The 16,827-nt window shown below is 37.6% G+C and overlaps 1 protein-coding gene across 1 annotated transcript; it reads left to right on the top strand.

The window, feature by feature from the left end:
- Positions 1–6,580: 6,580 nt before the first annotated feature.
- On the top strand, positions 6,581–7,417 carry LOC124538086. The gene has a single exon (XM_047115092.1). It carries the CDS (start codon positions 6,581–6,583, stop codon positions 7,415–7,417), a length of 837 nt encoding a protein of 278 aa, XP_046971048.1.
- The last annotated feature ends 9,410 nt before the right edge of the window (positions 7,418–16,827 follow it).

Genomic DNA, 16,827 nt, shown 5'->3' with positions numbered 1-16,827 from the left:
ATAATTAATCGTACCGTATGTTAATTTCAGTTATACAAGCAACCACCGGTTCGGAAAGTAGATTCTACCGAAAAGAACCGGCAAGAAACTCAGTAGTAACTCATTTTCAACATTTAAAAAATACAAAGTCATTTTAGTTAAATACAATTATTTAAATTAACATATCCTGCGTGGAAGTCAACAGGTACAGTTACAGTTTAAGTTAACTGCTTCTATTAATCAAATCAAAGTAAATATATGTAAAAAGTATAGATAGTCATTTATTGATTTAGAAAATCATCGATTATAGATAAATAATTAAGAATTAGTGTTTAATCAAATCAATCATCAATTATTACTTCAGTAAAAACAATGACAGTAATGTTGTCTTAAATTTTCGCGATTATTACACATTTAAATAAAACTAGTTATAACGGATTTGAATCGCGTATATTAATTATTTTGGACATCCCGACGTTTCGAGCACTTTACAGCGTTCGTGGTCACGGATAGACTGTCTAGTCAGTCTACCCGTGACCACGAACGCTAGTTTGGCTTTACAGGCATACACCATACACCATAAAACTCATCTCTTATGAAGTTATTAATTAAATTTTATTACAAAATCTATGTTATATATTACGTTAAACTTATTTCTTATCTAAATTAATTTTATTTGTGTTTATTTCTAATTTTGTGCTATATCTTAGTGGTTTTGTTAATTATTATTCATTATGTAATATTTAAAAAATGTATTAGATCTTTCATCTGTTTCATTGATTACGTTTACGTTTTTTATTTTAATACTTATTGTGCAATGTGATAGTACATGGTGAGAATCCTGTACTTCTTTTTGTTTAGATGTGATCTACTGTCATTTGAGTGACTTACGTCGGTTGTCCTTCTAAAATTAAATAAAAATAGTAACATAGAGTCCCTTATTGTCTTAATAAACAGACTTACGTTAATGGCCGACCTCGTTCCGATATTCACATATAAAATTTAACGTCAGATCAAGACGCCACATAAAGGACCCACAATAGAATAAAGTAGAACAATAAAAACTAAAGGAATACCATTTACTTGTTAATATAGCACGCATAGCAGATTTAGCATTGGCTGTTGTACAAAATACCTATTCCTCAACAATCAACAGGGATTACGGATCATTAAATATTTATAATTAATCACATCATGTGGTAGCACCACGTAAGTATGGCAAGGGTTCCATTAGTACGTGCTAAATGCATATTAATTATTATCATTGAACGTGAACGTTCATTTCTGCGAAATGTATTATGTATTTACAATACATTTATATAACTTACTTTACTTACATGCTTTTATACTTTATAATACTCTAAACAGATAAATTAAAAAAAAAAAACAATATAGATTTGGCCTAAATAAAAGAGTCGTACAATTTTTACATAGCGATCTCTCCCAGGCAACCAACGGTGTAGGATAGGACATAGAATATAAGGTGCTGTATAAATAAAACGACATACATTTATTACTAAAAGTATAAAGTAAGTAAATGTAAATATAGAACACACAAATTATATCTCAATAAATAAATTGTATTATCAATACATATAAAATACAAATATATACCTAATCTAAATACACACTACATACAGTAAATTCAAATATATACGACGTGTTCAATATAACGAGAAATAGAAAGAAAAAAAAAATTATTTGCGAAAAGATATTTGAGACAAAAAGTGTTTTTTTTTTAATATATATCTATTTAATATTTGTTGACTTATAAGAAAAATTGACTTGGTGGCTTTGTACAAATCCATCTGGTTAGGTTACCGCCAACTAACCATTCTATCGCAGTTCTAGTATTGTGTTGCGGTCGTCAGAGTGAGTGGTCAGCGTAACTATAGTATAAAGGGCATGACGTCTTAGTTCCCTAGGTCGGCACGTCTGTCAAGTAACCATTTTGTCCATTGCGAAAAATCAACCATAAACTAAAAATCAATAAGAAACACATTTCGTGTGGTTAATTGTTGCTTATAATAACACAAGAGGCTAATTGACTGATTTTTAGAATCCATTTATTATATTTATATTATTTAGTAGAGGTTATGGAACCCATCAAAAGTTGTTTTTTTTTTTATTTCTAGTACATATTTGACCAAAAATATCATATTAAAAATTCCATATTTAAATAGCAGGAACAATATGGCGCTGCAATAGGGTCGGTGACGTCACTTGCCTGTATTTTAATCTGTAGTACATATATAAGAAGAACAAGGGTAAAAAGCAAGTGACTTCATCATAAGCCCGGCCAATCAGGAGCGTTTTGTGTCAAGTGACAAACGTTTAAAAAAATGCATTTTTATTTATGGATTTTTGAATAAATTAAGAATTATTTTTAACTTTCATTAATGAATAACCATTTCTCAACTCATAATATATTTCACTTTATTTTTCGTATTGTCAAATAGGCAATTGTTTTTCATCTCGTACCGACTCGGAAAAGGAAAGCATTGTGAGGAAACATGCAACGAATAAAAGTCTTCCTGTTTTAGAGAATATGCCTCCATTACTCCAGAAGGGGCATTTACTTCTTATACTTTATAATGCCCACATTCTGGTCCATAAAATTACAAAGTTAGAAGGAATATTAAAAGCAATATTACGGAGTTGAATCTCATATCTCAAATTGTGAATGTTAAAAATGTAAATTGTACAATCTTCTACGGAAATATGAACGTATGAATGGCGTCCTGGGATGGACGTTTCATATCGAGACGGGACTGCAGACGCAGGGTAACGTAATGATATAAATTGTGTATTATATGAGGGCTAAATTCATATATAATATATGTACATATATGATGTATAAATAGCTTCGCCTGGCCATTCCACATGAATGGAGAGACTTCAATTATGTAGCGCAGGTTGTTAGGATTCCGTTGACAAAAAACTCATATATTTTATTTTCAATACTATACATTTTAATAATGCGATATTTATATGATTTGTTATAAATAAAAATATTAATAAATATTTTTGTGTGGTTTATAATATTTTTCTATCATTACTTATTCTTCAGTGAGTACATTTTATGACGCAACTTATTTTGCACTAGCGATCAGCCCCGGCTTCGGACGGGTACAATGCTGATACTAAATATACTACAGAATGTGTTATATACGACATCGCATTAAAATCTCCTAAATTTATCAGTGTTTCTTTTCTATAAATGTATTGCATACAAATACTGCATCTCGAATAATTCTATCTATTTAAAAAAACGCATGGGATGTAAGGGGGCGCAAACTACACCTTAGTGCCCCAAGACAACCTCACCTGCCCGTGGTGCATCCTGCCGACCAGCAAACGAGGCTCTGGCGACCGACTGATGGCGGTATAACCATCAACATAATAGGCGTAGCTAAATACCACAGGCAGGTGACGGGCAGCAGCGTCACCGGTGTGAGAAGCTACGCCCTGCGATCGCCAACCCACTATACCACCAATAATCGCCACGCTGGGCAGGCCCCAGCGTGGCGATTATGGGCACAACCTCCACATGCAGCACACACGCAAGCCACGGCCCCCAGTTCCCGGCAGCCCCGCTATTCCTCGTCATGGTGGCGACGATGGTAACGGCGGGACGGGGGGTGCTAAGAATCACCGGGCTACGGGAGGCCACCACAACCGACTGACCCTTGCGACGTACAACGGACGCACGCTACGGCTTGACTCGCATCTAGCGCAACTTGAGGTAGAACTTGGGAAAATTAGGTGGCACATATTAGGGCTATGTGAAGTCCGTAGAGAGGGAGAGGACACCGTAACCCTCGAATCAGGCCACCTAATGTACTTCCGAGAGGGTGACCAACAATCCCAAGATGGCGTTGGGTTTCTGGTAAATAAGTCCCTAGTTGACAACGTGGTGGAAATCTCCAGTGTGTCGAACAGGGTAGCGTACCTCATTATAAAGCTCACCGAGAGGTACAGCCTCAAGGTGGTGCAAGCGTACGCACCGACCTCGACACACTCGGACGATGAAGTGGAAGAATTATTCGATGACATATCGAGGGCCCTCCACTTCACCACGAAAACCCACTACAACGTTATCATGGGGGACTTCAACGCTAAAGTGGGAGTACAGAACTGCAGCGAATCGGTAGTAGGACCCCATGGATTTGGAAGCAGGAATCATAGGGGGCAAATGCTTGTCAACTTCCTCGAACGGGAGGGGCTCTTCTTGATGAACTCCTTCTTCAAGAAGCAGCCGCAAAGGAAGTGGACGTGGCAAAGCCCCGACACTATGACAAAAAACGAGATCGACTTCATAATGACGGACATGAGGCATATATTCAGAGACGTCTCAGTGATTAACAGGTTCAATACCGGTAGTGATCACCGACTCCTCCGAGGCTCTCTGAATATCAATTTTAAGGCCGAGCGCGCCCGTCTGATGAAGTCCACGCTCCGACGAAAGCTGCTCCAAACCATTGCGGGATCTGAAATATTCCAGTCAATCCTGGAAAACCGATTCGCTGCCGTGGAAACCACAACTGACGTAAACCAGAACCTCGAAAATGTAGTTCGAATTCTCAGGGAAGAAGGCACGAGATATTGTGGCATGCAGCGTAAGGGCAGGAAGTCGAACCTTCGGAAGAGACTTTGGGGCTCATGAAGAAACGACGTGAAAACCCACCTGTCACTTCGTCAGAGAAACGGCAATTAAACCAAGAGATCAGCAGGCGCGTACGACACGACCTCCGGTGCTCCAATACTCTTGCAATAGAAAGAGCTATTGAGCAGAATCGGGGGTTTAAGGTATTCGTACAGTCTCTTGGAAGGAGCCACCTGACGAAGTTGACCGCAGCAAGTGGAGAAGTCGTTTCTTCTAAGCCGGCAGTACTTTCGGAAGTAGAGGACTTCTACGGCCGGTTATACGCAGCGCATGCATCTCGACCTGATCCCGAAAATGAGGATCCTAGAGCTACATTAACACGCCATTTCTCCGAAGACCTGCCTGAAGTCAGTATTGGCGAAATCGAGACTGCTCTTGGACAGCTTAAAAATGGAAAAGCCCCTGGAGAGGACGGCGTTACCACAGAGCTATTAAAAGCGGGAGGTAAACCGGTACTTAGGGAACTTCAGACGCTTTTTAACTCTGTCCTCTTCGAAGGGAGAACTCCGGAGGCGTGGAGTAGGAGTGTGGTCGTCATGTTCTTCAAAAAGGGTGACAAAACCCTGCTGAAGAACTATCGTCCCATATCCCTACTGAGCCACGTCTATAAGCTGTTTTCAAGAGTGATCACGAACCGTCTTGCGCGAAGATTCGACGAATTCCAACCCTCGGAGCAGGCCGGGTTTCGGACCGGATACGGCACCATAGACCACATCCATACAGTGCGGCAGATTATACAGAAGTCCCATGAGTATAATCGGCCCCTGTGTCTTGCATTCGTGGACTATGAGAAGGCCTTTGACTCGGTTGAAATCTGGGCTGTTCTGGAGTCCCTGCAGCGTTGCCAAGTTGATTGGCGATACATCCAAGTGATGAGATGTCTCTACGAAGCTGCCACCATGTCCGTCCGAGTACAGAATCAGCAAACAAATCCCATACCATTGCATCGAGGAGTGAGACAAGGGGACGTTATTTCCCCCAAATTGTTCACTAATGCAATGGAGGATATGTTCAAGACGCTGAACTGGAAAAGACAACAACAAGCGGGGGGAATATGTTGGCGCCTCCTACCGCCACCTATCGGCATGAGCCCGCAGTACTCCCACTCAACGCCAATTCAACCAGTCATTCAACCAGCCATTCAACCAGTCATTCAACCAGCTGTGGCGAACGCGACACTTACCAGATCCCTACAACCTATATAACTTATATAAATAAAATATTATACATATAATCATATAATATCTTATATATTTTTCATACATTAAATAATAAAGGTAACATAAATACAAATATTACTATAACATATGTACATATAACTATACTATATATGTATACTATAATACTTATATACTTATATAAATTACATAATAAATACATATTATATATACATGTTATACACAGTATAAATATCTACACTTTAAAAATCATATAAATAATTAAAATATAATATAATAATTTATGTAATGTCGGAAGGCAGTCGCCGCGCGATCGTGTAATAGAAATGTCTTTTCTAAATAAATTACCGTTACTTTGAACAAAGAAACGTATGCGCATCGGTTCGGCCGCCTTCCGTCAAGCAGTCGAATCCTAGATCTCGTACTGAACGCACGTCGCTTATCGCTTAAATTTTGCTACACGATTTTGCACCTTAAGTCTTTGTATTAAGTCATACTTCCTTCTTTCATCTAAACTTACCTTCATATTTCTTTCTTCTCATTTCTATTCTGTGCTGTGCCTGCCTATCTTCGTGTTTATTATTTCTACGAGAAATAAATTAGTAGTGGAAGAAACTTTGTTTTAATCAAACCTCATCTACAACATCATACACAACTCCGCTACATTGGTGACCCCGCTGAAAACAAAGAAGCTGAAAACGAAGAGGATTAATTAACCAACTCAAGTAAGGAACACTAGATTATTTGGTGGAATAAAATGGAACCACAAAATGAAGGTAACTCGAACTTAAATGCCGAGTCACGACGACCATTTACACCTCACGACACGACCGACATATTTCGAGTCGGAGTGCGACCACCACCGTTCTGGGCAGAAGAACCTGCAGTTTGGTTTTCACAACTGGAAGGCAATTTTGTGTTGTCGAGAATCACTGACGACGATACAAAATTTTATTACGTTACTTCGACATTAGAACACCGTTACGCAGCAGAAGTGAAGGATATAATTATTTCACCACCAAAGACAGGGAAGTACGAACGACTTAAAACTGAATTAATCAAGCGTCTGTCAGCCTCGCGCGAGAAAGAGGTAAAACAATTACTTGTTCACGAAGAGTTAGGAGATCGGAGACCATCTCAGTTTCTCCGACACCTGCAAAGATTAGCAGGTCCATCAGTTCCAGACGATTTTATTAAAACTATTTGGATAAGTCGTCTGCCTACTGCTCTTCAACCAATTATTGTGGCTCAGAAAACTTATGACCTTCAAGCTTTGGCTGACTTAGCCGACAGCTTACATGAATTGGTACCGTGCACACCTCAAGTCGCTTCAACATCTGCTCCCCAGTCAACCATTGATTCAATGGCGAAACAAATAGATGAGCTCACAAAGCAAGTAAAAGCTCTGTCTGCTCGCAGTCACAGACCAAGATCGAGATCAAGAAGACGACGTAGCCCGACAGTACAAATGAGATCACAGTCCAACTACAGAAAATTTCCATTATGTTGGTATCACAATAAACACGGAAAGAATGCCAATAAATGTGTGAAGCCATGCGATTTTAAGTCGGAAAACTACCAAGGCAATCGGTAATGGCGACATCCGATAGCCATAACGTATCTGGTCGCCTTTTCGTAACGGATCGAAAATCGAAGATGCAGTTTCTCGTTGATACAGGTAGCGATCTCTGCGTCTTCCCTCGCACAGCACTACGTGAAAGAAGATCTCCGACCAATTACCAACTCTATGCCGCGAATGGGACTTCTATTTCAACATATGGTTTTGCTCACCTCGAGCTGAATCTTGGCCTGCGTCGAGACTACACATGGCGATTTATAGTGGCAGATGTCACTAAGGCTATAATTGGCGTCGACTTCTTGTCATATTATGGTCTTATAGTCGACTGCCGTAACCAGCGTCTCATCGATAGCACCACAACCCTGACGACTTCAGCAGAATCAGTATCATCATCCAGCACGATTTCTTCAGTGAAGACATTGCTCGGTGATTCAAACTACCATATACTGCTACGTCAATTTCCGGAGATCACACGTCCTGCAGGAAACGAGAAGGTTGTTAACCATAACACGGTCCATCATATCAGGACTACACCTGGACCTCCAGTATCTTGCTCGCCACGTCGCTTGGCTCCAGATAAATTGCTCATAGCCAAGGAAGAGTTCGCAGCTATGATTAAAAATGGAACAGCTCGACCATCAGAGAGTCCATGGGCATCACCTTTGCATCTAGCCCCGAAGAAGGAAAGTGGATGGCGTCCATGCGGTGATTATCGGATGCTTAATGCAAGAACAATTCCTGACCGCTATCCGATTCGGAATATTCACGATTTCACGCATAACATATCGGGTTGTCGTGTTTTCTCCAAAATCGACCTCGTGAAAGCATTTAACCAGATTCCAGTATTTTCTGAGGACATTGCAAAGACGGCCATCACAACACCGTTTGGTCTTTATGAGTTCCCATATATGACCTTTGGACTCAGAAACGCCGGCCAGACCTTCCAGCGTTTTGTTGACGAAATGACCAGAGGCTTAGACTTTGTCTACGCATACCTAGACGATTTCCTCATATTTTCCCCTGATGAAGAAACACATCAACATCACTTACGAAGTCTGTTTCATAAGCTTCGGGAGTATGGGATGGTAATAAATGCGTCTAAATGCGTCTTTGGAGTTTCTGAAGTGTCTTTCTTGGGATATACCGTTTCATCAAATGGCATCAAACCATTGGAATCCAAAGTCGAGGCAATTAAAGAATTTCCTGTGCCTAAGACTGTGAGAGAATTAAGAAGATTCTTAGGCATGCTGAATTTTTACCGCAAATTCATCCCAGGTGCCGCGGAAATTCAAGCACCTCTACACTCTCTTCTCACTGATAAGGTCAAAGGCTCACATCCAGTAGACATCACGGGTGAAGTTTTTAAGGCATTCGAAGAATGCAAAAACAGTCTATGCAGCGCAACACTCTTAGCTCATCCAGACTTGAATGCAAAGATCGCGCTCGTAACTGATGCTTCAGACAAAGCAATAGGAGCTGCTATACACCAATACAAAAATGATGCTTGGCAACCTCTCGGTTTCTTTTCACGGAAACTAAGTCCTTCGCAAAGTAAATACTCTCCGTACGACAGGGAGCTACTTGCGATATACGAGGGAATCCGTTACTTCCGATACATGCTAGAAGCAAGGCATTTTACCGTTTTCACGGATCACAGACCTTTATGTTACGCCTTTACAACAAGAAAGGATAAATGCTCACCACGACAATTTCGCCACCTCGACTATATCGGACAATTTACTACTGATATACGGCATATATCTGGAAAGGACAATGTCGTGGCAGATACATTATCGAGGATTGAAGAACTGACAAAGCCAATAGACTTGACAGAGCTAGCACAGTCACAAGCTGACGATCTTGAGCTGAAACGACTGATAGAAGGAGAATCGTCTCTCAATCTACGTAAGACAATCATTCCTGGAACGCAAATACAGCTGTACTGCGATGACAAAAATCAGACTCTAAGACCCTTTGTCACATCACCGTTTCGCTACAGAGTATTCCAAAGCTTACATTCACTCAGCCATCCTGGCGCCAATGCCACTGCTAAACTTGTAGCTCAGCGTTTCGTATGGCCCGGCGTACGGAAAGATTGCCGTGAATGGACAAAGAAATGTCAAGCCTGTCAGCGAGCGAAGACTACTCGGAACGTTTCAACCAGTCCTGGGAATTTTCAACTTCCACGTGCCAGATTTACCACCGTCCATATCGATCTAATAGGACCACTGCCAATCTCAAACGGCTACAAATACTGTCTTACAGCCGTAGATAGATTCACGAGATGGCCAGAAGCTATTCCTATTATGGACATAACAGCAGAGACAGTAGCTAAGGCCTTGATATCCGGCTGGATAGCACGCTTTGGATGCCCTACTGCTATAATCACTGACAGAGGACGACAATTTGAATCTGCCCTTTTCAAGCACCTCTCTGAAATGGTTGGTTTTGAACACAAGAAAACTACTGCTTATCACCCTGCATGTAATGGCATGGTTGAGAGATTTCACCGCCAATTAAAAGCCGCCATTGTTTGTCATGAAAACTCACATTGGACAGAATCACTTCCATTGGTGTTGCTTGGAATCCGAAATGCAATTAAAGAAGATATTCAAGCATCTTCGGCAGAAATGGTATATGGCGAGACGCTTAGATTACCTGGAGAACTTTTTCAACCATCCACGAATAAGTCTGATGACATAACCGATTTTATGGCACGACTTCGGATTATTGCGAAGAACCTTCAACCGCAACCAGCTTCCAGGCACTGTAAGAAATCTATCTTCATATTCAAAGATCTTGCAACGACTAGTCATGTGTACCTCAGAGAAGATGCTAACAGAGGAGCACTCCAACTGGCTTATACTGGCCCACATGAAGTACTGGCGAGGAACGAAAAAGTCTTCAAAATACTTGTCCGAGGAAAACCTACCTCTGTAACAATAGAAAGACTGAAGCCTGCATACATGCTTACCGACGACGACGATCCAAGGGATATACCTCTTCCTCCTGCTACTCCACCTGAAATAAAAAATCACGATGATAAAATTAAAGATAAGGAAAATAATAACAAAAGGACACGATCGGGCAGAACAGTACACATACCTGATTATTATCGCCCGTAGGACGGTCTCTGGAGGGGAGTGGTGTGGCGAACGCGACACTTACCAGATCCCTACAACCTATATAACTTATATAAATAAAATATTATACATATAATCATATAATATCTTATATATTTTTCATACATTAAATAATAAAGGTAACATAAATACAAATATTACTATAACATATGTACATATAACTATACTATATATGTATACTATAATACTTATATACTTATATAAATTACATAATAAATACATATTATATATACATGTTATACACAGTATAAATATCTACACTTTAAAAATCATATAAATAATTAAAATATAATATAATAATTTATGTAATGTCGGAAGGCAGTCGCCGCGCGATCGTGTAATAGAAATGTCTTTTCTAAATAAATTACCGTTACTTTGAACAAAGAAACGTATGCGCATCGGTTCGGCCGCCTTCCGTCAAGCAGTCGAATCCTAGATCTCGTACTGAACGCACGTCGCTTATCGCTTAAATTTTGCTACACGATTTTGCACCTTAAGTCTTTGTATTAAGTCATACTTCCTTCTTTCATCTAAACTTACCTTCATATTTCTTTCTTCTCATTTCTATTCTGTGCTGTGCCTGCCTATCTTCGTGTTTATTATTTCTACGAGAAATAAATTAGTAGTGGAAGAAACTTTGTTTTAATCAAACCTCATCTACAACATCATACACAACTCCGCTACACAGCCATTCAACCAGTCATTCAACCAGCCATTCAACCAGTCATTCAACCTGTCATTCAACCAGTCATTCAACCAGTCATTTCAATCACTCACTCACTAATTTTTCAGTTAAAATAAAATATTCTCTCTTCTGGTCTCTTACGAACAAGTTGTTTTATTAAGCGCGTGAACCTTTGCTATCTTCGACCATAAATCAAAATCATGTCCCAATAGTGGACAGCAGTCATACTTTACAATTTATATAAAAAAGTAAAAAACAAACCTATAAACATTTTTTATTCGATAAATCCATAAAAAGGGTAATTCAGACACAAATTTTAATTCTAAAGCTGCGGGTTGGTAAAAATTATGCAGGAACAGAAAAATATGAAATAAAAAAAAAAAAAACACAATACACAGACGTGCCAAAGACGCATACAGATATAACAATAAAAAATGTTAATAGTTCGCCCTCGTCTCGGCGTCCATTTGTAACATGGAAATTGTGTTAAAATATTGCCATTCTCCATGATGGATGGGAGTTTTAAAACCGTGTGTGGTCTACGTGGGAATGCGCGGTGTAATATAATGTATATAATTATTGCATGATTTGCATGATCCATACATGTCTCTTGATAGTTCTTCTCGATATAATATCCATTCTGAGCGGATGGCAGCTTCCCGTTTAATTACTCCTCTAAAATATCAATTCAATCTCCAAATTAATTTCGGTCGATATAATTGATTTGCTAATGAGTAAATATTAACTGAGATAATTAATGTTATACTTTTGATTAAAACGCAATGTTCTTGATTTAAATAACTCATACTATTGATTTAAGTAACAATAATGTCACTGGCAACTTTAATGACAATTAGATAAATTAACAATGTAAAAACCTTTTTTAGAACAAACTTTATAAAGCGCTAAAAAGAAAGAAATCTGTTACCGTTAACTTGTTACATAATTTCACATTTGACACAAATTCAACAACTCATATTTATTTTGAAAATCTTAATAGCTAAATTTATTAACATTAAATTAATTAATATAGTAATTATCTATCCAAATAAAGCTCGCTACAAGCTTTTGTATCACATAAATTGTGTCAAATTGATATTACCAGAGCTTTCCGTCTCTCGTAAATTTAGCTTCGGTGCCTTATATATACATGCTGTTAATAGATGTATCATTAGTATATTATACGAATAGATTGATAGCACGATGCCAAGGGCCACTTCTTGGTCATATATTTAAAAAACAAGAAGTCCTAATCCCCTAAATATGTCGACACGGCTTATGTCAAAGTGACGAGGGTCGTATTGAGTTTTATAGATGTGTACGAGGCTATGATGAATATTAGATTTTAAAACGGGCATCATTATAAAACACCAGTTTATAGACAAAATATGGTTATTTAGGAGTCTCCCTCGATAGCGATTACCCTAAACTTTAAGGACACTGTCAGTCTTATAATCAAAATCAAAATATACTTTATTCAAGAAAGCTTGTACAAGCACTTTTGAATTGTCATTTAACAACTGTATCGAGTGAAGCTACCACCGGTTCGGAAAGTTTTTTTTTAGTTATTCTTAATTCTAAGTTATTCGGTAGAATCTACCGAGAATAACTAAAAAAAAATTTTTTATGGCTTGAAAAGTTATGAGTTGAAATAGATACATTAATACTTTTAATCTAAAATTCTTAGTCGCGTTGTATCCATCCTCTTGAACTCGACGGAGAATGCGAATTTGGGCATTGCGTTGTTTTGATAGATTTCATTTAAAAAATATATTTATCCTTCAACAAAGACTTAAACTTTATCTGCAAGTACAGCATTTATTCGCTCAGCGATGACATTTTGTAAAAAAAACATGAAGTTTGAAACTAAAGCTTATGTATTTAGCTTGGTTTTCATTCCTTGTTTTCACAAGAATAATAAAGGAACATTTTTTTTATTATTAATTGCAATAAAATCTATATACATATATATAAAAACGAAAAGCCAGTAGCTGATTAATCATGAAATAATAAAACTTACAAATTTGAAATTTGGTAGGTTGTTCCTTATAGGGTGTAAACATTCGGAAACTCCAACCCTAAGGGAGTAAAAAAGGGGTTGAATGTTTGAGTATTATAAATAAAACGCGGGTTAAGTCGCAGATTCAGCTAGTATAAAATATAATATGCCGATGGAAAAACACGAATACGCCTATTTCCAAGATTCGCCCATATAAGTAATTAATTGATAATGAGCCGAAAGCGATTTGACGATTGCAATTAAGGCGAAGTTAATTCTAAATTGTCAAACAATGTCAGGAATGAAAGGATTGAATACATTGTATCGCGTAATCCGAATTGCAATAGTCATGCAAATGGATTGATACTTGTTGATTGTGGCTTTATTTATGTACCAGCGTCGGGCACACCCACGCACTAGCGATTGAAAATTCTTTATAGAAATATTACGATATTATTGATGCAATCGCAATATATTTAAAATATATTTACGTATACATATATACAAATAAAAGATTTCTTGGTTTTAGGGCTTTGTCTTTGACTCATCAGAGATTCTACCACCAAACAGCAGTACTCAGTATTGTTGGGTTCCGGATTAAAGGGTGAGTGAGCCAGTGTAACCACAGGCGCAACGGAAATAATATCTTAGTTCCTAAGATTGTAGGTGCATTGCTGATGTAAGAAGCAGTGCCATTGTCTCTAGGCGGTGGTGACCATTTATCATCAGGTGGCCGATTTAATCGTCCGCCAATCTGTACCATAAAATAAAAAAGCCTATTGTCCCAATCTCTTGGAGAATCGTCGTGATCAGAAAACTCTGCGAAGAGTTGAATCCATTTTAATTGACGTTAACGTAATAGATTAACAAACAACTATGTCAATACCAGCGCAGCGCTTTTTATAGCTCATAAGTGTATTATCTAACACACGTGCATTCCCTCACTCACAACACTACGTAGTATAAAACAAAGTCCTCCCATAATATCTCTCTGTCTGTATCTTCGCGATAAACTCCAAAACTACTGATCGGGTTTTCGTACGGTTTTCACGAATAGATAGAGGGATTCATAAGGAGGGCTTAGGTGTATAATTTATTAAAATTTTTGTGTAAATAAGTTGAAATAGAACGATAATTGTTATCGTCAAAAAAAAGCAACAAAAAATGTAAAAATAAAAGCTATGTCCACCCGTGCGAAGTTGGGACGGGCTGTAGTGCATCTATATTCCCATTTAAAAACAATCACATATGAGTATAGAAATTGGAATATTGTTTTAGAAAGACTTTGTAATTTAAGAAAATGGACAAAACTAAACACAGATTTCAAATGTCCTGACTGATTCATCAATGTTCGGATCTCTTGGATCTAAAAAGGGTTTTCGAAATTCCCGCGGGATAGGATAAAAAGTGTTTTGTTTACTTTCTTTACTACAAGGTTTAGGAATGAAATTGTCCCAAAAAAAAACGCGGGTGGCAATGGGGAATACTTTGTTTTTTTCGTAAAAATGTACAGTGGATGTTTCTGGAGGTTTGCCGAATTATACTTATTAATCAAAACGAGTATCTTCTGTTTTAATTTAAACTAATTTGAAAATACATAATTCGAACATTTTATCTCAACGACATTGTCTGGCTCTCGTTGCTGATACTAAATTCAGAGAAATTTACACATCCAAAATATCCAGAGGTTAGTTATATAGCATTTAATACGATGTGGTATTTACTTAGAATTAAAATCTCTTAATTAACATAGAAGTTACACTTTTGTTATTGTTGTTGATTGATAAAAGTCTATCACCAGTTCAAAAAAAAACACCACAGACGTGAGAAGAACTGGCGACCGAATCTCAGTGGGTTCGTATTTATTTTTCAATCAATATTTAACTGTGATAAATTAAATTATTTATTCAGTAAATTTGTCGAATCACGGCTTCACCTCGAAAAGGCTCCAATTTTTTTTCTATCGTTCTTTACCATCAGTATTTAATATCCTTACTTATTAAGGAGACACATAGCTTATAATTAATTAATATATAATTCGATGGCTTATATTTAATTCGACTTAACCATTTATTTTTGGAACGGCCTGGAGGCGATCATGAAGTCTTTAATGTTATAATAACTTTTAGCATACATACGTATTAGTACACATACATAACGGTCTCTAACAGTCGAAAAGTTTTATACGTTGTTAGATCCTTATGTAAAAGCATAAACACAAAGGAATAACCTTGTGTAAGTCGGGTACAGGACTGATAAATTTATATTTGTCCCTTTTATTAATAGCGTGCACATCTCTAGTAGGACGGGATACAGCGCAGTACAGCGCTGGATATAATATTTAAATAATAATTATTATTACTCTGCTATATTATATCAACCCTTTGTAATAAATACAGTGCGTTATTATATGTAAGGAATTTATATGTAATCTTTACAAGTAATTCCGTGTACTTAATTAATTATGACTAGTGGCTCGCCAGCGAAATCCAGCGTTTGTTGCACAGATATTTAGGAGTATAGAAATGTTTGTTTATATTTAATTTCATTATAAACTAACGATGTCTGTTCACACGTCTTTCATTTGTTTTTTTTATACAGCTATAGCGCTGCTCTCTATCCGGCCAGTATCATTTTCCGCTCTCTTGCAATTGCAATCAAGAATCCTTTTTATTTTTCTTCACATCTACGGCTGGATCTTTTCAATATAAGACCCTAACCGACCTCCTTTGCAGCTGTCGTTCCATAATGATCAGCGGAACAAAAATTACGATACTAAAATATAGGTCAAATGAAAATACTCGAAACCCAACTATGGTCTGCTATCTAAGATTTTTCTATATAATGGAACGTAGGATTTTTTTTTATAAAAGGACTCTGTGCATATTAAGAGACGACGCGTATGAGAATGCATATTCCAGTGTTTGATTTGCATGTGAATAGAACGGATTAGAATTCTATCGTAGATTCACTGTTCGAGTTAAAAATAACAGCGGCAAAGTTCAGTTTTCTATTTATAATTCTGATTGTTTTACTCGTTCATTTGTTTTTTTATTGTTGTAATTACATTATGAAAAATAAAAATCATCTTAAGTATTATTTGTGACTTATTCAAAAAAAGAAAAAAAAATGTATTACTTTAAGGCTAAAAATAAGAGCAATACTCGACGTAAGGCCGAAAATTTGCTTTGAATAATTTAGGCGATGGGCCGACGTACTGGTGAGCACTAAGGTGCCAATTTAGTGTTACCATACCATGACTGCGGAACGAAAGCCCAAGTATTCCGATGTAGCTCTGGCAGAAATGGGAACGTCCTCAAATCGTACATATCGAAAAACGGCAAATGGTGCTATTAGCGGTTAACAAGCAAATTGTGTCTTTTTGGGGTTCAGTTGGATTAGATCCATTAATCGGCCCCAGACTGAGACATAGTTTATCAAAGATACAAGTTTGTTCCTTGTTATAATTTGTTGTTTGTTATAACATGCTTTCGGAACTGTCTCTGCACATATGTTGTGTCTCTGTACAAGTCGTTGATGTGCACAAAAAATAGGTCAAAAACAAAGTACATAGTAGCACATAAGAATTGACAAATTT

This window comes from Vanessa cardui, chromosome 19, assembly GCF_905220365.1.
Source record: "Vanessa cardui chromosome 19, ilVanCard2.1, whole genome shotgun sequence".
Classification (NCBI taxonomy): domain Eukaryota; kingdom Metazoa; phylum Arthropoda; class Insecta; order Lepidoptera; family Nymphalidae; genus Vanessa; species Vanessa cardui.
Note: the sequence above shows the minus strand (reverse complement) of the source record. Positions and strands in the feature narration are given on the sequence as shown.